Source organism: Equus quagga, chromosome 2, assembly GCF_021613505.1.
Source record: "Equus quagga isolate Etosha38 chromosome 2, UCLA_HA_Equagga_1.0, whole genome shotgun sequence".
NCBI classification, from domain to species: Eukaryota; Metazoa; Chordata; class Mammalia; order Perissodactyla; family Equidae; genus Equus; species Equus quagga.
In genome coordinates, this window is record NC_060268.1 from 28,303,743 (window position 1) to 28,326,553 (window position 22,811).

General features: G+C 44.5%; 1 protein-coding gene and 3 non-coding genes across 10 annotated transcripts; all 4 read right to left on the reverse strand.

Moving 5' to 3' along the window:
• Positions 1-1,298: 1,298 nt before the first annotated feature.
• Positions 1,299-20,156, reverse strand: LOC124236023 (angiogenin). Of its 7 annotated transcripts, none has more exons than XM_046654643.1 (3): positions 19,232-19,570; positions 7,490-7,593; positions 1,299-2,530 (listed from the first exon to the last, which is right to left on the reverse strand). In XM_046654643.1, exons 2-3 carry the CDS (start codon positions 7,497-7,499, stop codon positions 2,070-2,072), a joined length of 471 nt encoding a protein of 156 aa, XP_046510599.1. In that variant the 5' UTR covers positions 7,500-7,593; positions 19,232-19,570; the 3' UTR covers positions 1,299-2,069. The 7 variants fall into 7 exon arrangements, with proteins under 7 accessions (XP_046510599.1, XP_046510598.1, XP_046510603.1 ...); XM_046654642.1 differs by lacking the exon at positions 19,232-19,570 and adding an exon at positions 12,333-12,495; XM_046654647.1 differs by lacking the exons at positions 7,490-7,593; positions 19,232-19,570 and adding an exon at positions 20,013-20,156.
• On the reverse strand, positions 19,839-19,910 carry TRNAP-UGG (transfer RNA proline (anticodon UGG)). Its single transcript has one exon. It is a non-coding gene; the product is annotated as a tRNA-Pro (tRNA).
• Positions 20,157-21,074: 918 nt separating the features above from the next.
• TRNAY-GUA (transfer RNA tyrosine (anticodon GUA)) lies at positions 21,075-21,166 on the reverse strand. The gene is given in 2 exon segments: positions 21,075-21,110; positions 21,130-21,166. It is a non-coding gene; the product is annotated as a tRNA-Tyr (tRNA).
• Positions 21,167-22,318: 1,152 nt separating this feature from the next.
• TRNAT-UGU (transfer RNA threonine (anticodon UGU)) lies at positions 22,319-22,391 on the reverse strand. The gene has a single exon. It is a non-coding gene; the product is annotated as a tRNA-Thr (tRNA).
• Between the last annotated feature and the right edge of the window lie 420 nt (positions 22,392-22,811).

Consider the following 22,811-nt stretch of genomic DNA (forward strand, 5'->3'; position numbering starts at 1 on the left):
ACAGGTGAGAGGTCATATCTCATTGCGGTTTTGGTTTGCGTTTCCCTGACTGCTAATAATTTTGAATGGATAATGAAAGTGTGGTATATACATGTAATGGAATGTTATTCAGCCATTAAAAAGAAGGAAATCATGCTATCTGTGACAACATGAATGGACCTGGAGGACATTATGCCAAGTAAAATAAGCCAGACAGAGAATGACAAATACTGTAATTTCACTTATCTGTGTAATCCTAAATAATCAGATTCATAGAAGTAGAATATAATGGTGGTAAGCAGGGGCTGGAGGGAGTGGGAAATGGGGAGATGTTGGTCAAGGGGTACAAAGTTTCAGTTCTGCAACTAAGTTCTGGAGATCTAATGTATAACATAGTGACTACAGGCATGTTAAAACAAGACAATAGGCCCCAAATAGAGTTGCTTATGCTAAGCACCACATCACCAAGCAGCAACTTAATTACAGTTTCAGCTCTCCCAGAAACGGAATCTTAAACCAGTTAATCAGGAATACCCTGATCAGCACTAGTTAGGTAATCAACCTGATAGACCCCTGTCATCCCCTAAAGGAAAGTGACATTGCCATAACCAACCCACCTTTTTGCATAGTATAACTTTCTTGTTTCTGCTCCCTTCTGCCTATAAAAGTCTTTCATTTTGTACATCTTCTTGAAGCTCCTCTCTATCTGCTAGACTGGATGCTGCCTGATACATGAACCATTGAATAAGGCCAGTAAGATCTTAAAAATTTACTCAGTGGGATTTTGTTTTTTAACAGGTAGCAATACAGTCTTGGATACTTGAAATTTGCTAATGGGGTAAATCCTAAGTGTTCTCATCACACACTCAAAAGGGTAACCACGGGAGGTGATAGTTATGTTAATTAGCTTGTTAATTAGTGATCATTTTACAATGTATATGTATACTAAATCAAGTTATACACTTTAAATACAAAGTATATATCTGCTGTAAACGAAATGTTTCCAGTTTAGTCCTTTCACACACACTTTCCTTCTTTAGCAGCTAGTGTCTTCCTACATTGTTCCCCAATTCGTTTCTAAATATTCAAAGGGAGAAGGGAGGGTGTAAGAATTATCTTTGAGAGGAATCATTGCCTCTGGAGTAAATAAGACAAAATTTTCTGTGTCGTGTCCATCGATCTGATGGGTGTTAGTCTTAGACCAGACTTTATGAGGATATTAAGGAGTGCGCATGTTTGTAAACTAGAGAAGAATTGAAAGAGGATAGGAGAAAAAGAAATAATCCCCCACACAAGAAGCTCAGCACAGTCTTCTCAGATACCTGCAATTTAAGGCCTTTATTACAAGGAAAACATGAAAAATCTTTCATTTGGGAAGAGTGAATGATTCTTAATGATCTAGTACATTTTTAATACTCTGACTTACTAGGGTGATTCAATAATTTGTGAAGAGAAAAAGAAAATTCCTTGTATCATTTCTTGATCTTACTAGATCCAAACACAATGAAGTTGCCAAAGTATAGAGATATCATTTTGCAAGTACGTATTTCCAAATTTTTAATGCTTCCCCCAACAGCTGACTTTTGGGAATAACAACAAAAAAAAGATACTTTCAAAACACTTCTTGTGATGAAGTGGAAAAAACTCTGGATTAGTAGCCAGTTAAACAAGATTTTTCTCTCAGTATTTCCATCACTTTATGGTCTTCAGCAGATCCCTTAACTTCAGGCTCCTATATATGACAACAGCAGCAGCAGCATTACAGGGTACAGTGGCATTAAAATGAGACAATTTAGATGAAAGCAGTTTGAAATGCTATGTAAATACAGATAATGGCTAAATTCCAAAGGATAGGATCTGAGAGAGCTAAGTTAACCAGTATTATTGGTTATTACAGAGAAGCCCAGATTTATTACAGGTTTATGTCTCCATTTCTCTTTGATCTTATTTAACAGAATGGGTATATAGAGAAAAAGAATAAGAAATAAGCAGAGGAGACGGAGCCTGGACAGCTCAAATGCACCACTCATTGCTATTCAAGGAGTAAGTTAGAGGTCAACCGCTGGGCCATAACCTCTGCAAGGTGGTATCTATCTATCAAAGTGCACAGGTACCTCCGGGTTACCCTCGCAGGCAACGACAACACGTCTAGTGCTGGTCATGGCCCGATATCTGCAGTTGGGGGCCCTGGAACTTCCTGTCTCCCTGCAGTCTGTGACCTTCACTACACCCTCATGGCAGTTCATCTTGCCGTTCTTGCACTGGATACTGGTGGTGCTGCAGATACTACGAATGTTCCAGATGTCTTCATGGATGAAGGTGTTGAAGCGCTTGCACTGGTAGGAAGTCATCTTCCGTCTTTGCATCATCAAGTTGCAGTAGGCATCACTGCCAACTGTCACCTCAGGGTCAACGTGTTGCCGCAGGAATCGTTGGTACATGCGATCCTGGCCGTAGGAGGGCTGTATCAGCACCAGCCCCAGCATGGTCAGCAGCAAGAGCAGAAGCAATGACAAGGTCCTCTGGAGAGCCATTGTTACCTCAGAGGTGCCTAGGGAGAAACCAAGGGGCAGGAGAAAGGACGGTAAGAACTGGGCACTGGAGAGAGGTGTTGAGAATAGCAAGCTGCTATTTCCTTAGTTCTGTAGTCTCCTTTTTCCTCCTTCTTATATGTACCGTCTCCTCACTCTTTGCTTACACCTTTTCCCACTCTTGCTTGCCCAAGAGTGAATAGTTTGCAAACATGGTCTTCTCTGAAAGCAAGAGCCTTTCTCTTTTCTAGAGAAGTTGCTGTAGCCAATGACCCAGGGCAGGTGACTGTCCAGGTGCATATGGCCAGGGTTTGAAAAGAGAGAAGATCTTTACATGAAACTGGAGCTGTCTGTCTCTTGAGATAATTCTCAAGTCGTATGATCTCTGGAGAATGTTTGCTTCTCTCGAGACTCAGATTCCCAAGAGTTTGGATAGACTGAGGATATGTCAAAGAAAGTTTAGGAGCTGACTTTAACTCCTTACATCTGGGAATTAAGGAAGGCAGTACAAAAAGGATAGAGTAACATTCAGGTTTAGCCTTTTCTCTTATGTGGCTATTCTAAAGGCATTAAAATCAAGTCCTTTTGGAAATCTTGTAAATCCTATTAAAAAAAGAACCAAAAACAGAGGACCCAATACAGTGCTTTGAAGATAGTAATTAGTGGTTGAATGAGGCAATAAATGAAATAAGCAGGCTAATGAACAAACGAAATGAAATGGGTATAGAGAGTGAAGGTGTTCCCGAGGCTTGTGGAATTGACTGATGAGAAAAGCTAAGAAACATTTAAAAAATAAATCTAAACAGCACAATCTCCACAACAGAAGACTTGCACTCTGTCTTTTTTCTTAGCTGTTTCTGTGCACAACCTAAAAAACTAGGCCCTGGTGATATATTCCTTTGTCAGGCATCTATCCTTGATGCTCTGCCTGTCTTGTCAATGGCTGTTGGTAGTTGTCTGTCTTCTCTAGTTGCGGGAGTATTGTGTTGGCACCTCTTGGCAGTAGAAAATAAATATATGTTTAATAGAATTAAAATACAAACAACAACACCTCCAGAGCAAGAACAAAGAAAGCATTGCTGTGCTTTGAGAGACTTTGAGAACATTGCTTTTGTTATCTGAAGAAAGGAATCCAGGCCTATCTGCTAAAATATGTTCTCTTTCCACATCCTCTGCTGCCTCTCTCATCCTTCTCCCCACATATCCAGGGTATTAAAGACGTCTATGCTCAGAGTTGCTTCTCTAGCATCAGAGTTTAATCAGGGGTGGAAGAGAGTGGGAGTGGAGGTGGGGGTCACTCATCAACACTAACTAGCCAGAGGCTGCCATCTGGCCGTCACTCCTGGGATTGACAGGAACTCATGGACTGTGAACCCACTTGACTCTTGCGGTGAGGCAGGGCTGACTCAGAGCAAAGAAAAATCATCTCTGATTGAACAGGAAGTGAGCAACCCAAAGTAGCAAGCACAATTTTTTGAGAGTCGGACAGACCCATATCTACATGTGCAGTCCAAGGGCTGGCCCCAGCTGAACTCCTGGTTTGAGGTATACGAGTACTACTGTCCGGTGTTTTCAAAGATGCTGTTTGATAATACTCTCTGAGTGACTGAAATGGCTCATGAGGGACCTGCAATTTGTCCCACCTAAAGCCCATCGTTTAGTTGGTAACAATGACCAGTATCAAAAATAACTTCTTTTAAATGCCACCTCCTACATCACAGCCACCTTTTGCCTGCACACAGAAAGATACAAAGCTCTATGTCATATTCCTGTGACTGCAGCTGTAGATACAAGATAGGGAGTTAGGAAGAGAGGGAAGTGCAGGGGTTATGGGAAGAAGGGTGCCAGGGAGAAATGATGCTTGATTCACTCCTCAGCCAAGACCAATGGATGCACCTTGTGAAGGTACACTTAGCACTTAGGTGACAGCTTCATTGCAACGATGTACTCTGGGTTGTTTTTCCCAAATCTAATCTTGTGCCTCTCATCTTGTACAGTTCTATCTACTTTTTCACATCCTGCTTCCTTGTGCCCAAGAATGTGGTTTAGTAAGATAAGTGGCTACAGAGAAGACTTAAACTATTCACGCAGAGCACATCCATGACCTCAGCCACACTAACCAACTGATTTAACAAGACATGGAAAAATATTTGCAAAAAGAAAAGTCCAATGTGACATCAATGGGTGCATCTCAAGTCTGCAGCTACAACAGAAAATGAAATGATTCTTTAATCATCCTAACATACTTTTTGTTCAGCTCTTGCCCCGAAGGCTTTCTCCATTGCACCACATTCACTCTCAATAAGAACTTCATATGATGACCCCGAAGACCTAGCTCTGCCACACTAGCTGTGTGACCGTGGGAAAATTACTTAACCTCTCTCAGCGTATTTCCTATAAGTAAAATGAGCATAACAATACCTACCTCTTAGGGATGTTAGGAAGAATAAATGATAAAATCAATGTAAAGTGCTGATCATAATGCTGAACCCACAATAAGTGTTCAGTAAATGTTGGCAATGATCATTTTTACAATTTTCACTTTTCTTGGTTTCCTTTGCTTCCCTCAATCTGATAAAATAATGAATGGCTACATTGAATTGCATATATTATCAATCCTTCTTTTATTTGTAGAGTATCTGTATTCCCAAGAAGTTAGAAGGCTGTTTTTAAGCTGAAATATCTCAGCTACTAGGATTTATCCTGTGTCCCTAAAGAAAGTTTTTCTCTCCAATTGCATGGAATTTTCTTCCTTCCATTTCACCACTTTTCAAAGGACTTGACATTTTGGGGGTTTTTCTTCTCTTTTCCTTGCAAAGTCAACAAAGTGCAGCTGACCAGTACTTCAATTCCTCAAATGATTTGCTTGAGATAAAATGTCTTGTCTGTGACTTGACAATTCACTCTAAATAGCTTTTGGTTGTGAGAGAACAAGAGATGCGAAACAAACAGTACTGGATTGGCTACCCAGCTGCTAGCTCTGTCAGCAGGTCGGGAAGCACCACTACTCCACGGCTATATGGTTTCTTAGGAAGTAGTCATTTGCCCTAATGCTAGAGCAGGGTGTGCAATGATAATGCTCTAAGCAGGTGTTTGGAGAAGACATGAGTTTTCACAGCTATGGCGACACCAATATAGTAATGGTCCAGGCTTTGACCTTCCCCATCAAGACTTTGAGTGGGACAATGATCTGTATGGAAGTCACTTTGCCTCATGTCAGGGAGATAGTACCAGTTGGAGAACCTGAGAAAGGGTCCAAATATTATACAAAAAACTGAAACTTTCTCACTTCCTAAGGGGTTTTGAGATTTTATGAGAAGGCAAATTTTCCAAGAAGAGAGGTTTGGAAAACTCCTCTCCTCACCTTCTTAGGAAATGACAGTGCTTTAAATTTTGAAATAGATTAACTCAAGGCGGACAGATTCACGTCCTGAGTGTGCGCCAGTAAGCTACTCCTCCTTCCCTTCCTCCAGAAATTGGAATACTTTCAGTGAGGCTGGGCTCTCCCAGGTGGCACCTGGACACTGGTCTATAACCTAGGTACTGGGGAACCAGAGATTTTGGCCCATTTCAGGGTAATGAAGGCAGCAGGAGAGGCCACCATCAGGAATGCTGTGACTACTACAGTCATGTATTCACAAGATGGCAAAACTAGTGATTTATAACTGTAATTTTTAACACCTTCTACATAAAATATCCAGGCATCTGTTGATGTGAATTAGGTAACAAGAAGTTAACCACTGAACCTGTGGATTGATTAGTATATTTTACAAAGAGAGTGTCTGTTAACCTAAGTTTATGTTTACTTGAAAATAAACCCAGTTGAAGAAGAATGAAGGATAAGCTTGGAATCTATGACTTCCCTAAAACCTCACGGTTGCCAGACACCAGTTGATAAGGTAAAAAATTAGAGAGAATAATGTAAAGTAATCAAATTTTTTGATCTTTATATAAAATAACCATGAGAATATCCTGGGAGCATCCCATTTAAAACAACATCAAAATTACCTCTTGCTTAAGACAAGAGGTGGCCACCCTGAATGGATTTTGGTACTCACGTAGAATTACATGTGTGTGCATGTGTGTGTGTGAGAGAGAGAGACAGAGAGTGAAAGTCGAATGAATCTGTTGGTATTAAGTTCTAAACTCTTCTCCTTAAGGTTTAACATTTGTAAAAGTAATATTGGCTTATTATTTGACAGCAAAAATAATTTTCGCCTCCTGAAAATTCTTCTCAGTGGCCATGAGCCCTGGAGTTTTGCCAGCTGTCTCTGTAAGATGAATTTAACCTTCACAGAAAGGTGAAGTCCCCCTCCCTGCTGACTGATAAGGACTTGACTGATAAAGAAAAAGGCATTTCTATCCCATCCAATCTTCCCAGGAGACAGCTGAGTAGAGAAAATGGGGAAAGATCAATAGGCCAAGAATCAGTGAGAAGACTTTGATTCTTACTAATTTCAGAGACATTTTTATTTGTTAAACACACTGTAAAACAGACAACAAAAGATCCAGGCTGCTCATTTTCTGGGCCCCTGGCAATGAATGTTGCCACCACTGTTCTGGGGTGTGGAAGGGAAACGGAAGGGAAGGAGAGCGGATCCAGCTCTGGGCAGTGGCCTGCAGGTTATGGACGGAAAAAGGACTCGTCAAAGTGGACAGGCAAGCCATTTTCACAGGCAATGACAATGCTTCTGAACCCTGGTGTGGCTCTGTATCGGCATGGAGGCCAGGGGGACCCTCCTGCATGCTTGCAAGTGGTGACCTGGAAACGAGTCTTACTTATTCTTAAAGTTTCTCCGTAAGGGTTTCCATTCTTATTTCCACAGATGGCCTTGATGCTGCTCTTGCTACCATGAATAAAAGTGTTGGTGTCTTTGCAGGGTGTGGTCAGGTGTCGTCTCACCATCATGCTTTCACAGTATCTGTCATTCCGGCCCCTTGGATTGGCATCATAGTGCTTGGTCAGGAACTGTCTGTACCTGGAATCATCCTGAGCCAGGGATGGTGGGGTCAGACCCAGACCCAGCACGAAGACCAACAACAGGGGGCACAGGCTCATCGCCATCTCTTCCAATAAAGGCTCCTGCCAAGGGCAAAAGGAGGCGAGGTAGGGGCACAGAACAGCATTGCCAAATGAGGCTGAAAGGACAGGGACTTTTCTCTCTGACAGGGCATCACAAATCAGGTATCTTCAGTCACCTAAGTATATCTTTTCTTTTCCCTTCCCATTTATCTCATACCTCTTGTCAGTCCATTCCTTTGGAAAGTCTGTTTAAAAGTTTCCTGAACACAACTTCTAGCCTCAACCATTCTTTCCTATCCCTTAAGGATCACTGAGTATTTACCTATCAGTCATAGCGTTACAAAATCCACTCACATTCTTTAATTCACTTATTAATTAATTTAATAGCAAACATTACATAAGCCCCTTCTGGGTGCCAGGCACCGTGCTAGGTCCTGGAACACCAAGACCATTAAGACACAGCAAATACCTCCCTCAAAGAGGCTGTAGCATCCATGGGGAAGAGGTGGGAGCTCTAATTTACTGAGGTGAGAGTAGGATAGGAGGTGAGAGCTATAAAGAAGAGGGAATTTTAGGGAACCCTGAGCCCAGGGAGGGGTCAATCAGAGGACTGTTGAAGACAGGATTGCAGGTACTCAAGCCAACTAGGCAGCTGGCTGTGAGGAGAGCAGTTTCACCCTGAGGTGAAGGGAGGCAGACTTTCTTCCCCAAGAAGTAGGTGGTTCACGGCCAAAGGTGCAATTAGGATGTACTATTTAGAAAGAACAGGGAGAAGCATGAAAGAATCCATGTAATTCTTGGACGTGGGTCTGGGGTCAACTCTTACAGAGAACTGGAGGAAGAAGAATTCAAGCTTGTTCTTAGGAGCTTCTCGAATTGGGAACAATCTGGATTATTCTAAGAGAACATTTTCTAATTCTCCCTGAAGATGTACACAGATTGTCACACAACAGGAAAATGATGTTACTACGTGGTTAAAAAAACCAACTCCCCTTAGATCTTTTCATCAAATCAAAGACCTTAAAGTTTTCTGTAATGGCTTCTTAACATCTTTCTCAAAGAAGAAGAAGAAAGAGAAGAAGAACAGGATGGCTGCCATGATCTCTCAAGATCTGTCAATCTGAAACTGTAGAACTCACACATCCCAGGGATGGGTGTCACAGATACTCAGACACATCTATAAGGTAAATACGGCACTTCTTCCTGGAGCGTGATTTTTAACTCAAAGCTAGATAATCAAAAATAGAATTAAATAAGTACAGATTACAACAAAATAGAAAACAAATTTCTCATAAACTTTTAAGATTTTATTTCTTATAAAATTTGAAGACTTGGGAATTGAAATATATTTGGCGTTTGCAGCAGGCAGTTTCTAACTATATCTTTAGTTCTTTGGAGAAAATTTTAAAGAACATGCAGAGCCTTTAAAACTCACCATAGTCCTACCCCACATTATATCAAATATATATGAATGCCCCTACATCTAACAATAAAAATGACTTTTCACTGGAAACTTGATGTTGATTTTTGTAATTTTGTTTTTCAAATTATTTATCTATGAGTAATTCATTTAATTCATGATTGTCTATGATTTCTTGGCAATGATGGCACATACTGAGAAATTCCCAGAACGGGAGAAAAGTTTGATCTTCAAATTATTCTCAAATGTAATATAATTCTTACGAATCCTAAATTTAAAAATAAATGATATATTTTCATAGACATTAAATTAATTATTATTAATTTTTTATTTTGTGCTTTTCTTGTGTGTAAGTCAATAAACATTATTTTCATATCAAATGTTTTTGTAGCCCTTAAAGAGGTCACGGGTCCCAGTACAAAGCCTATAGTGTTGCTAACAGACTCCAGCATCTGATGGTGAATCTAGAAAGACAAGGGAATCCAGGGTTCTGCTGGTTGCGTGGAAAGGCATGTGACACAGTGAGCAAAGGGAGGGCTCCTTCTCGTCGGCATTTGGCATTGATCCACCTCATCTGTCTCATAACTGTAGACAAATTTGGTGCACTGCTGAAGAATACCAAATTATACATTAAGAAATTTTTTGGTCATTCCACAAAACTGAAATAAATAGTAGCTGAAAAGGTTTCCATTAAGCACAGAGAGTATAATTTGTAATAGAATCAAGCAAAAGTGTGTTCTTGGGAGTTTTGCAAGAACGTGGAACATGATAGCCGAGGGGAGAGCTACTCCTAAAAGAATGACAAGCATTCCTACATGGCCGCCGCTCCCACACAGCTGCTGGGCTGCCGTGCTACCCATTTGCCAAGCTCTTTACATTCACATTGTGCTTTTCAGTCTCCTGGATGTACTTTCTTTCTAGTTTTTTTGGAAAACTTCATCAAAGTTTTATTGATTTGCAATCAATTAAATCTCTTGCTCTGCAATGGGCAAATATTGCCTTCTAATGTCAAAGGCAACTGTAGAATCACAGGCTCTCAAGATCCGAAGGGACCTTAGAGGTCACACAGTCAACACCTCTCTTCCAAACAAGGCCAGAATCCCAGAGTCCAAAAACTACGAAAGAGAACCAGAGCTGGCGGTACCCAAAGGAGTCATTAGGTGGCAGTGGTGGATAGGAAAGTTGCCAATGTCTCCCAAGTCACAGGAAAGACAACTGGTCCTTTGTAGGACATCCCAGGTGCTGTATACCTGGTGGGGACATTGCTGTTTACAGAAGGGAGTGTGAGCTGGCAGGTCTGTCTAGAGTCTCTGTCCAAATACTCTATGCTTTAGATATAAAGACCAAGGACACCTCACTAGATACAAGTGTCAAAGCAAAGTCATAGAGCTCAGGATCTGCCCACAAGGATATCACAAAATAAAGATTTCCCTGTTAGTTTTCACGGATGTCATTTCCAAGACATCATCCATGTGATGTTGGGTAAACAATTACCTGTTTACTTGTCAGTATCTCCTACAGGTGTATAATCTATAGGAAGGCAGAGCCCATATTATTCACCTTTAATCACAGTGCCTGCCTCAGGGTGGACCTTCAATAATTACTTTTTAATGACTGATTCCATTTTCCTCTCCAAGCCTAAATTTGTTCATCTATAAAAAGAGAGATTTGTTAGCTCTAAAAGTCTGAGATTCCATGGTTCTCATTAAGCATGGGAGAGCCTTTTCTACTTTCACTGGCAAAAGTCCAGTGACCATGGAATTGCAGAGACAAATCTGTGTAAGTTTAGTTGGTGGCACAGGGCACCAGATGGAAGAAATAGATGATAGTATGACCTGCAGCCCAGTCTCACTGAGATGTGCCATCTCTTAAGGCTCAGCATATAAGCCAAGCCCATAGACCACCTCTAGTGAAGGTAAACCACCTGACACCACATAGGAGCTTCACATCCTAAAAAGCCACTTGCTCATTGGAGGTTGAAGGCCCTCACGTACCAGTCTGGAAAGATAAGGGAGTATCTTTGTTTCCGATTTGCAGAATTTGCACATTCATTCCGTAACAACTCAGATAAGGCTGCTCAGGCTTTTTATAATCTTGACTCATTAAGATATCCAGAAAAAAAATCCCAGCAAGCACCTACCATGGCCATCGGTGTCTAACATCTGCTCCCCCACTCACAACTTCCTCGCTCATATATTCAATACAAAATTTCCCCCAAAGAGAGGTAAAGTGGAATTGGGAGACAATAAGTAAGAGAGAGATTATTTGTGGGGCAGAAGTAACTCTGCCTAGGCCAAGGTGCAGGGCCTCATATCTGGGGTCAATCTCATTCACACATATCCTTCTACATCCAAGCACATAACTGTCAGTCAGCTTACTGTCAGTGGAATTTGTCTCCACTGTTCTTTAGACTATCTATCCTCTGTCTCAAACCAATCCCTTAGTCTTCACAAAAATTAATATTCTCTTCTTCTTCCCCCAGGCATTCAAAAGATCCATCAAACTTTGTGCACTGGGGAGTTAACTTGACAGTTGATGATGAGCACCTATGGGTACAATTACAACCTAGTTTCACATTTTTTTTATTTTAAGATTAGCACCTGCACTAACATCTGTTGCCAATCTTTTTTTTTTTCTTCTCCTCAAAGTCCCCCAGTACATAGCTGTATATTCTAGTTGTAGGTCCTTCTGGTTGTGCTATGTGGGATGCTGCCACAGCGTGGCCTGATGAGTGATGCCATGTCCGTGCCCAGAATCTGAATCAGTGAAACCCTGGGCCGCCAAAGCAGAGCGCGCGAACTTAACCACTCGGCCATGGGGCCGGCCCCGCTTCACATTTTTATATGTTCTAGGGCTATATCCCCCAAAGTGACAGCATGACACTCAATGCATCTTCCTCCCTTCATCTCCCTTCCTTCTTTCTGGTAGACTGGAAGTACCTTCTTCTGATCTTGGGATGTGTTCCACTTTACTTTCAAAGAGCATGCAAAACTTTCTTAAGGAAAGAAATTCGTAGGGAAGGTTACAAGAAAACAGACCAAAAAGCATACTTTCTGTTCCTCTCCTTGTCAAGCCACATATAATGCCTGCATCCAGGGGGTTCCAGATGCCCTTCAGCAAATGGCTTCCCCAGGTCTTTGGGGATTTTATCACAATTTAGGAATCCCTCCTAAACCTCCCAGTCTCTCTAATTTCCCTTCGTCCACATATAGGCCATCCCCAAAGAAATCTGTTTTCATTTTAAACTTTGGAATCTGATTCATTTACTTCTTAATTCATGATCTTGGGCCCAGAGGCTTTAAAAGGGAGAAATGGTTTCTTTTAAATGGATCGATGGCTAGAAGTAGCATATAGATAAACAAATAGAACAACAGATTACCCAGGCAGAAGAATCTTACAAAATCTGGAAGTTTCCCTCCAACAGAAGATTGGTTCCAGCTGTTTGTTCCTGTAGGTGGGTTCCAGCTCTGTGAACCTGGACGCCTCTCTCGGTTCTGATTATATAGTGATCAGATGAACAGGGTGGGGAGACTAGATCTAAAGATCCCCAATCCTGGCAGAGGCATGAAAACCAAGGACACTACCTTAGATAAACGACGAGAGTCATTCACCTCTTCCATGGACATGACTGGGTCAAATATTAACCCACCTGAATGGATTACAGATTTGTTCTGGGAGGCAAAGTTTGATAAACATGACCTTTTGTCCCAAAGCTGCCTTCTTCTGATGTCTGTTGTTCTTACTCTTGCCCATGACAGGATCTGAGGTTTCATTGTTCACATGCAATGATCTGCATCCAGCAGACGTCATTTCTGATATTGTGGGCCAACTCCAAGAACTGCCTTGGAAGAAGCCTGCAGAGTAAGATGTGGTCTCCCAGCAGGGTGCTGTTCCACTGTACTTTCTATTTACCCACGTAATTTGGTTTGATGAAAGGATGCTAAGTAGGTTATTCCATAGATTTCACAGAACTAGGAAAGCGCTTCTGGAGAAGGTTATGTGACAGCTATGGGTACACTGCCCTTGACCTCCACCTCCCAGCTACTAACTCTCAGAAATATCCTCGCCATATATCCTACGCTTCTCCTTCTTTTCATCCTTACCTATCCATAAGACACCAACTCTGAGCACTCAATCTTCTGTTCCTTGTAACACAGTTGAAAAATTGATTATCTCCGCTATCAATGAAACACTGATATTGAATCTAATCACAAAGTGGATTCATCACTTGCAAAGAAACAGTGGGCCAAATGTCACCAGGATCACTTATAGATCGTATAGTTTCAAATATCAGGCAGCAGCAGGATGCTAACTGTTTCGCAGACCCCCAGCAACCACCTACACTGGTGTTGGATCTTAGACAGTGTTATCTTTTAAAAAAATCCTCCTGGGGCCAGCCTAATGGCACAGCGGTTAAGTTCGTACATTCTGCTTCAGGTGCCCAGGGTTTGCCAGTTTGGATCCTGGCTGCGGACCTACGCACCGCTTGTCAAGCCATGCTGTGGCAGGTGTCCCACATATGAAGTAGAGGAAGATGGGCAGGGATGTTAGCTCAGGGCCAGTCTTCCTCAACAAAAAGAGGAGGATTGGCAGCAGATGTTAGCTCAGGGCTAATCTTCCCCCCCCACCCCCGGCCAAAAAATCCTCTACCCTCTGTTGTCATCCACCCACCTCCAAGTTTTCAGTCTGCCTTTTTGTACTTGAAAGGTGTCAACTAAAGACAGGCTGCCTGCCCATAAAAAAACTGCCCTTGAAATCATCATCAGCATTATAATGAAGGTCTCACATACATGATTACATTTAACAACCATCACCAGGACTATCTGAGGTATTATTATGTAAGTCAGTTTTCCTATGAGGAAGCTCCAAGGTCAAACAGCAGATGAATGGTGCAGCCAGACTTCAAACTCCTTACCTGCAGGGAGAGAATCTTCTCATCTTCCCAGACTCAGCTCAAGCAATGCCTTCTCTGAGCCCTGAATGACCCTCTTCAATCCTACTCCATCCCAGGAGGAGTTGCCCACTCCTTTCTTTATGGATTTACTGTATCCAGTACACATCTCCACTGAGGCAAGCATGGAGCAGGGGTCCCAAGTTGATAGCCTAAGCTGCATTGACTGTAGACTTCAGATGTGTCCCGATGTGTCTGAAAAGCTGATGAGTCAGCCCCAGTGAAGCTTATTTGTGTGAGCCTGTGATGATCCTGGCAAAGGACTCATCCCAAGAGAAGAACATGATGAGAGGCAGGAAAAAGATGAAAAGCTGTGGAGCAATGTCGGTCAAGGAGTATGATGTGCGTCATTCACATCCCCTTCTGACCCAGCTTCCTAGGGCCTAGGGAGAGGCCACCACAATAAAAACTTGAAGAAAAATAAAGGTTGTTTTGGGAAATATCTCTAAGATTCAAAAAGTACACAGCAAGCTGGTATAAAGAAGTTCACTACATGGTTGACAGGGGTGGCACAGGAGGTGGGAGAGAAGACGAAGTGCCTTCCCCCACTTGAGGATCCTGTTGGGACAAATTTGAGGCAAGTCTGAACAGGAGCTAGAGCATCAAATCAACCATTTACTCTGCCAAAAAGGAAGAGGACGCTGCATGTGGGTAACTTCAGATATTCTGTCATAGATCTCACCCAGGGAGCTGTACCAAGAAAGAAGTAAATTGCAGCCTCATCCTGTAGGTTGAAAAGGTGAGTTTGCAAGCATGTGGGAACTTCAGGAATGCTCTGAGAAGAATGTGAGGTGATCTGGAGTTCTTATAACATGAGTGGGATGGATGTGGTTTTACTTCAGGTTAGTATAACCGGGGAAACGGGCTGTTAACCATCACTCCTTTGATGGTTAATTGATCTCATCATCTCTCCATTAGATGGAACCCTTTGAGAAAAGAATTATCTTATTCATCTCTACATTCTTAGTATCTGAAACAGTGGCTGACTCCTAGGCTCCAAGTTATTATTTTATTTTTTTTGTGTGAGGAAGACTAGCCCTGAGGGAAAATCTATGTCAATCTTCCTTTATATTGTGTGTGGGTCACTGCCACAGTAGGGCTTGATGAGTGGTGTAAGTCCATGCCCAGATCTGAACCAATGAACCCAGGCTGCTGAAGTGGAGCACGCCAGACTTAACCACTATGCCAGGGGGCTGGCCCCACCCAAGTTCTTTTTGTTATCCCTCATTGCTTCTGGGAACGCACCATCTGATCTTACTCTGGAGATCCCAACCATGCAAACTCTCCTCGCTTCTGTGAAAGATGACTGAGTAGAAAATGGAGCCAGAACAGCCATTTCAGAGGAACTGCCTTGCATGTCTTATTTCATCTTCCAAACGACCAAACTGCCAACATGCCAAGAAGTCAGTAAGGACAGGAATATCCTTTCTGTAAGAACTGATGGAACTGGACTTTGCTGATGATCAAATTGCTAACCAATCAATGAATTACAAGTCTAGCCTTTTGCCTGATGACTTCCTCTCAAGCCAATCTATGAAACACAAACCTAGCCTTCCCTCATCTAGCATCAATGAACTCTTCCTAAATACAACTCATCCCATCCTCCCTTTTTCTTATGAAAACCCTAAGCCCCTCTGCTGTAATTGGGACATTATTTGGGTTTCTGTCTGACTCTGTGCTCCTCGAATTGCAATTCTTTGATCCCAAATAAACACTTTGCCTCTTAAACTGGTTTCTGTTTCTGTAGGTTGACACTTCTCCTAAGGCTTACAAACGCAAGTGGGTTGGGTAACAGTTACCAAACAAGGCAGGCCTGATTCCCAGGTAGGAGCAGGAAGGCTTCTAAGGTTCCCAGGAAAGCTCTGCTTCTAGCTTACCGACAAATTCTGAAAGCCCACTGATGTACCTTTATTTTGTAGAAACTGGTCCCCATTCCAACGCAAAAAATCCCTAGGAGGGTTAAGTCTTTAAGCAGCTGTCAATGAGCTATACATCCGTGGGCATGTATTTTAGAGCTTATTTTAAGAACAGTTTTTGGTAACTGGAAGGGCCTGAGGGTTTAAGGAGGAAGAAAAGTGGGCAGCATGGAGAACCTGCAAAAGGACGCACTTCACATGCTTTTCAGCTGTGTTGGGGCACAGTCCTGCCCGAGCTTCACTTTTTTCCCCACATCCTGTTCCCCTTTTCCTGCATCTCCAACTAAATCCTGAGCTACAAGGAAAAAAGTGTCACGGGTAGTGAGAAAAGGAACAAGTAAACTGCCACAAACAGCCTTTCCCTCAGCACCTGGTACCTCAGGGTTACTGAAGTCTCTGGAAAGGCAGGGATAGGTATGCCTCTGACCAGCATATTTGTTCTGCCAAACACCAAAGTTCAAAGTCCTTTAGTTGCAAAGAGAATTAAGGGGACATGGGGCCCATAGAGTAGGGCCTCTACTGGGATCTAAGGGATGCCCAAATGCTCACTTTCCTTTTGTGGGCAAACACGCTATTTTAAATTAATCACACATCACTTTTTAAACAGACACTTAAAAAGCGAGTTCTAAAAAGTTACCAACCAGTCCTTTGGTAGGGAGAACAGCTGCCAGGCCCACTGCAACACTCCTTTTGCCTCAGCAGTCCTGGATGACGGAAGCAGCATTCAACTCCCACAGTTTATGGGGATCAAGATGACTTGATCACCATGACCCTTCTCTGATAAACTGCCTAAAAGCAGAGATAAGGTACTCCACTCCAACATCACATACACACACACGCAGAGTCCCACGGCCTGAAACACAGTTCAAGCACCAACCCACACAAACAGATCAGCCTCTGATTTGGGAGTTACGCAGTGGTGCTGAGGAGCAGCCTCCAGTCTCTGGACATAGCCAGGTCCCTTCTCTGCCTCTGGGATCTCACCTGACCACCTTTGGAGATTTTACAACTGGCCCACACAGTTAACAATGCAAAAAGTCAGGTAGGTGAACAGTGAATGGTTGCTTTGGTTCTAATTGTTTTTCTTTTCAGTTTGGCACAACGAGGTTATGATGAAACAGAAAATAAGGTTTGGGGGAAAGAAAGTTTTACTCGTTCATTAAAATGCATCTAAGCGCTTACTCATTTGTGTTTCAAAATACAACAAGGATTTATAGTCTATGATTAACGAACATCGTATCTTTGTGGGTAATTTTAGTACATGTGAAGCAATTACCAATTGAAAAAAAGTACTCATATGTTTACAAAAAATGTTCTGATAGCCTGAACGTGAAGGTCATTCCCCTTCTCCTGAAATGTTTTTCTATCTCTTCTTCAAGCCAATAGTCTCCCTGCACACAGACATAGAAAGCATGAGTTCTTCTAGGGCTCTCCTGCTGGTGTACTTTTCCCTTTTACACTGAGGGCATATGTTTAATTCTGTCCTTAAGACTAATTATAAAATTAGGTGATGGAGGGAAGTGACTAATCTCTAAACTCCTTTATAACCTAACACTTTTTAGGTCTATAAACATGAAACTTATTTAGTATCAGAAGTAATGGTTAAAAGAGGATGAAGCTCACGTGAAAAGAAGGATCATGCCTCCACCTCCGGGGTGGGGACACTACTGATTCAGGGAGAATGGGGCAAAGTCCTGCTGACATGCCTATATTGCCAAACAAAGATGAAAATTAAACATTCACCTTTCAACAGATTCTGGGCTTTGTGCCCATTCTCGCTTTCCTAGGTATTTCAAGGTGTTCTTCTGAGAATAACTATTTACAGAGATTGCTCTTTGCTCAAATACAGATGAAATTAAAACTCCTAAAGAGGGGTTTCACTGGCCTGCTTTGATCCACTTTCTTATCCACCTATTTTAATTTATGAATCACACTGGCAAATGTTTCCAACAATAACGACAAATCTCTTACCTTTGCCTGCTTATAACCTGACATCTGCTCTTCCAACAATAGCCAGAGACATTCCTCTTTTCTGGAATGGTTTTTTCCATCCTCTCTGCCAAACTATAGTTCTTCTCCACATTACTGGAGTACCTTTTATATAAGAGTCATATTGCTAACACCCTGACACCTCACGCAGTCATAGAATGAGATGGACTTCAGGGACCATCGGTCAACCCCTCATTTTACAGATGAGCAACAGAGAAAGAGAAAGAGAAAGAGAAAGAGAAAGAGAAAGAGAATATGTCTTGCCCAAGGAACAGCTAGCATTCCTGGGATCAGACTCTTTCCAACTCACCACATAGCTTTTGCATTCCATACTAGTAATTTCCAGAAAATCAAAGCTAATTTTAAAGGTGCCAATGAAACTTGCTGTTTAAAGTAAACCTACATTGAATATTTCCATACATTCCAAAAATATTTTACTCTCCCTTTTATCTGTAAAAGAGTTGCTTGAAATAGAGTGTCTGTAACAAAATTATCCTTCTGCACTAACTAACTAGCTAGTAACTGTATAGTTAAATAGCTCTTTGAATACCTGAGGCTGCTTCTGGGAGGTTGGCCATGTGCTGCTCAGATAATTATGTCACTTGGGTTTCTAGTTATTACATTTATGCCTCGATTGTAAGGTTCTTAACGACACAGAGGGAGGGTCTTGGCTCATTTGAGATTTCCGTAGTCCCCAGAATGGGGCTGAAAGTGTTTCTACTGTCCTTCCTAAAGAAAGATGTTCTGTTTTGCCTTTGTGTTGTTACCATTTGACGTCTTGTCTCAAAGGAAGAAAGCTGAGGATCCCAACGCTCCAGTAAGAAAGCTTAGAGAAGAGGCTGTTGGCACAGTGTCTCCAAGAATTTCATAACACTGGCTGAGGGTGGGTGAAGGGCGAGCAGACAGAAGAGAGTAAACAGGAAACGAAAGCACCAGGCCCCAAATGTTGGTTACGCTGGCACAAACTGGACAAGGCCTGCTACATAAATCTGGAGATGGACCAGGGTACCAAGCAAAGAATCCTTAGTTTTGAGCAAGCGCAGGCCTCCTCGGATCTCCCTTAGGTTCGCCAATTCTGTGGTCCCCCGTGAAGCCCACGTTCCAAGCAATGGGCATTCACGCTGCCATCGCTGCTCAGGTGCGGAAAGTAAACACGGGATGGAGATGTAGAATCGCTAACTCGTACTATTATTGGACTTTTACCTTCCTTCCCATTCCTCAGCTCCTCCAGATTTGTCCCACAAAAGCCTCTCGGAGGAGCCCACACTGCCTGTACTACGAAGGGACTCCCCCAGCCAAAACACTCTTGATAAAGCCACCGACAGGGAGGAGGAGGAGGAGCAGGAGTGTGAACCCACCTCGGCCTCGGAACAAGGCTGGAGAACCGGGCAGGACAGTGGAAAGAAAGTTATTGTTTCTTACCGGCTTCTTCCTCCCTTATAGGATGATGGGGAGCTGGTAGAAAACGCGAAGATGTGCTTTTGAATCTTGCTTTGGATCCTGCGTGGGGTCAGCGTGCGTGTGCGTGTACAAGGACGGGAGAGGGGTGCAGCGAGAAGAGAAGGGTGGGCGTGCCAGCCTCTGTGTAGTTGGGACCGCGCCGGCTTTCCCCGAGGAGGCCCCCTCCGCCTGGACCCGCCTCTGGAGCTGGCGCCACAGCAGCCCCCGCCCAAGGCGCGGCGGGCGGGTCCCTGCCTGGGCTGGGAGCGAACCTGGAAATCCCAGCGCGACGCGCAGCGGCTGCGAGGGCACCGCCTCGGGGGACAGCCGACTACGGGACACCGGCCCCTGTTCCCAGGAGTGAGGCAGCCCCTGCGAGGCGTCCGCTGGCAGACTGCAGGGTGCCGGGCAGTTTCATTCTGCACAGGTCGTCAGCCCCATCTGCCACATGTTCACTCAGTGCACCTCTCTTGCAGAAGAGTTAGGAACTCGACAAAGTTTGTATAGAACTAAACTTTTTCTAGTAGTAGTTCCCAAAGGAGGAGAAAAAATAAAAACCCAGGGGAAAAACAAAACAACGCTCTCTTTCGGGCTCGTCCGGGATTTGAACCCGGGACCTCTCGCACCCAAAGCGAGAATCATACCCCTAGACCAACGAGCCACGAAGAAACTGGTCTGCCTACGTTTCTTCTGAACTCCAGTTTCCCGTCACCAACTGGTCGCCAAGCCGGGGGGGAATTTTGTTCCCTTTTGTGACATTTACCTTTTGCCTTGTTTAGTTCTTCCTCCCGTCTTCATTAAGTCTCAAGTCTGACTCGCTTATTCTTTCCGATCCACGTCCTGGACCCCTCCAGATACCAAGTGGGGTGAGCGGAGGCATCTTTTCAGACTTCAGGCCACATGACTGAGTTCCACCCAGCCCCGCCGGGCCAGGTCTAGCCTCGAGCTCGAGCCTAGAGAGAGCCTGGAGGGAACTGAGTTGGAGCCCGGGGGCTCGAGCGGAGCTCGGCTGGAAGGTCCTGAGCCCCAGAACAGACGCGCGAGGCGTGTACCCATCGGGCTGCTGCCACCTCGCGCGGGCATAAAATCCTTGGGGCAGGACTGGTGGGCATCAAAATACGGGAGCTGGAGTCGGTTGGAGGCGAACCAGTCTGGCGCGTGTTCGGATAGTCCAGACCTCTCTCAGTTTCCCGGAATGAGAATCAAGTTCTCCATCTCCCACCCTTTGCTTAAACTGTTTCCTTGGTCTTGAATTCGCTCTCCCAGTCTCATCCCAACTCACGTCAAATGCAATTCCTCTTTCCTGCTCCGGCTCAGAATCTTTTTTTGTGGAACTATGAAAATGTATGACTAGCTAAATATAATTAAAACTGTCTCGTAAGGGCCTCCACCTGAATGAATGTGTATGGAGTTAGGGCGGACACTCGGGCTGAAGGTCACAGGAGGTTTGTTTCGCAAATCAGAGCCACGCAGGCTGCAGGGTAAACATATATATATACGCCCAACGAGTGGTCTTGGGTCTCTGAACTTTGGACCCCGGGCAGCGACCTAGGATCAAGTAAAAGCCAAAAGAAAGAACACCTTACGTAAGATAATTCAGAGCCTCTCCAATTTGTTGGAAGGGTTGGTTCACATTCCTCGCCTCACTGTTTTAAGAACCGATTTCTTTAAGACGGCTTATGAGTTGCAAGTCTCGACGAAGCTGAGTTTTTCTTTGGGACAGGTGTAAGGTTTAGAGAAAGGGACTCCAGAAGACAGAGAACGGCGGAAGAAACGGGTGAGCAATGGCTCGGTGGGTGGTGGCGAACCACAAAACAGCAGCTCCTCCTTCGAGCCGGAATCGAACCAGCGACCTAAGGATGACTACGTCAGAAAGAGCACTACAGTCCTCCGCTCTACCAGCTGAGCTATCGAAGGGAGCACGTAGGTAGTGCTTCTAGAATCCTCTATTCAGGACACGGATAAACAGAGCAGAGTGAGGGACGATGTTCTAGTCGCTGATGAGCGCACACCGCGGGGTAGCCAGCTTGTGAGAAAGTCCTGCGCTCGCAGTTCTGGGAACAACCCTTCTAGAGGTGGAGTCTCCTCCTTCACCGAGGGTCTTCCAAGCAGGGCCAACCCGTGGGCTCTTCCCCGGCGCCCCTACAACTTGTGCATCCCGAGACCTCCCGCGGTGGGGGGATCTGCTCGCCAGGGGGCTGCTGTGTTCACGTAGCGCGGGGGCCTCCCAGGCACGCTCTGTGTCTAGAGTGCGAGCGACCACCGGGGCACGGGGGAACTGAGACCTGAGGCGGTGGGAGACACAATTCAGACCGCGCAACTGCGAGCCAGAGAGAGGGGCGCAGGCATGGACCTCTGCTCCGCCCTCACTTCCTGTGCCCGCTCGGAGGCCAGGCGGGTCTGCACTGGCGCGCGGGACCCTCTTCCGCTTCTGCGTCCACAGCCTCGGGGAGGGAGAGGAGGTGGAATACAACACGTACGGGCAAGCCCAAGGTTTCTGTGAGAATTGACTTTTAGAGAAAACACTTTAAGGTTTTTCACAGAGGAAGCCGCAATTTCTTTGAGTCAGTAACAAACTTAGTGACCCCTCATTTTGCCCGCTGAGATACTGAAGCGTTCCAAAACCCACTGAGACCTGAAACCTCGCCGGACAGCCTATGCTGTCCCGGACGCCTAACCCGGGCGGCTGGTGGAGGAGGACCTTGCTCTGGGCTCCAAACCTGCCCAGCGCGGGTGCTGAAGGCTCGATCCCGTTCTCTTGCCCCACCGCCTTCCTGCCCGCTCGGGTTCCGGCGGCCTCGGGGCTCTCGCCGCGGATGCGCAAGGCCAGGGCGTCCGCGGAGCCTGGCAACGCCTCCTGCCGTTGTAATGGATTCCAAGTTCCAGGCGCAAATCTGCACCTGCGCACTAACACAGGGGCCTGAGGAAGGCGATCTGCTCTGCGGGTGGTTGTTCCAGAGGTCCCCGCGGCAAGAGAATACAAAGCGCCGAATCTCCGCAGGGGTTAAAGTTACCGTCGGCAGAGGGGCGAGGGGTGAAAAGAACACAAAACGGTAAGGAATGTCTTACAGGCCCCAGCGAGATTTGAACTCGCGACCCCTGGTTTACAAGACCAGTGCTCTAACCCCTGAGCTATAGGGCCTTGCGAACAAGCTCCTTCATTCTTTCTCAGAAAAGGAAGGGTTTTATGCTGGGCCTTCAGTGTATCTAAGTGTAAGAGGCAAACAAAACCCGGACGTCGTTTCAATCTGTTTCCCAACTATTGGAACTCATCTGCAGGCTCCTGCTGGGGAAAGCGCGATATGGCGTCAGTGACAGGGACCACTACTATTTTAAGAGTGGCGAAATCTGCCCAACACAAAACAGTCCAACAAAGTGAAAGCTCCTCCGTTCCCCACAGATTGTGAAAATCAGAAGGAAAACCTAGCGTAGAGGAAGTTGCCTGCCACAGATCTCTTAGCTGAAACTGGGACATTCGCTCTTAGTTTTCTCCTTGACTGAGGACATCCACCAACTTGCAGCCGCCTGCCTCAAGTTCCTTAGATGTGGGGACCTTTGTCAC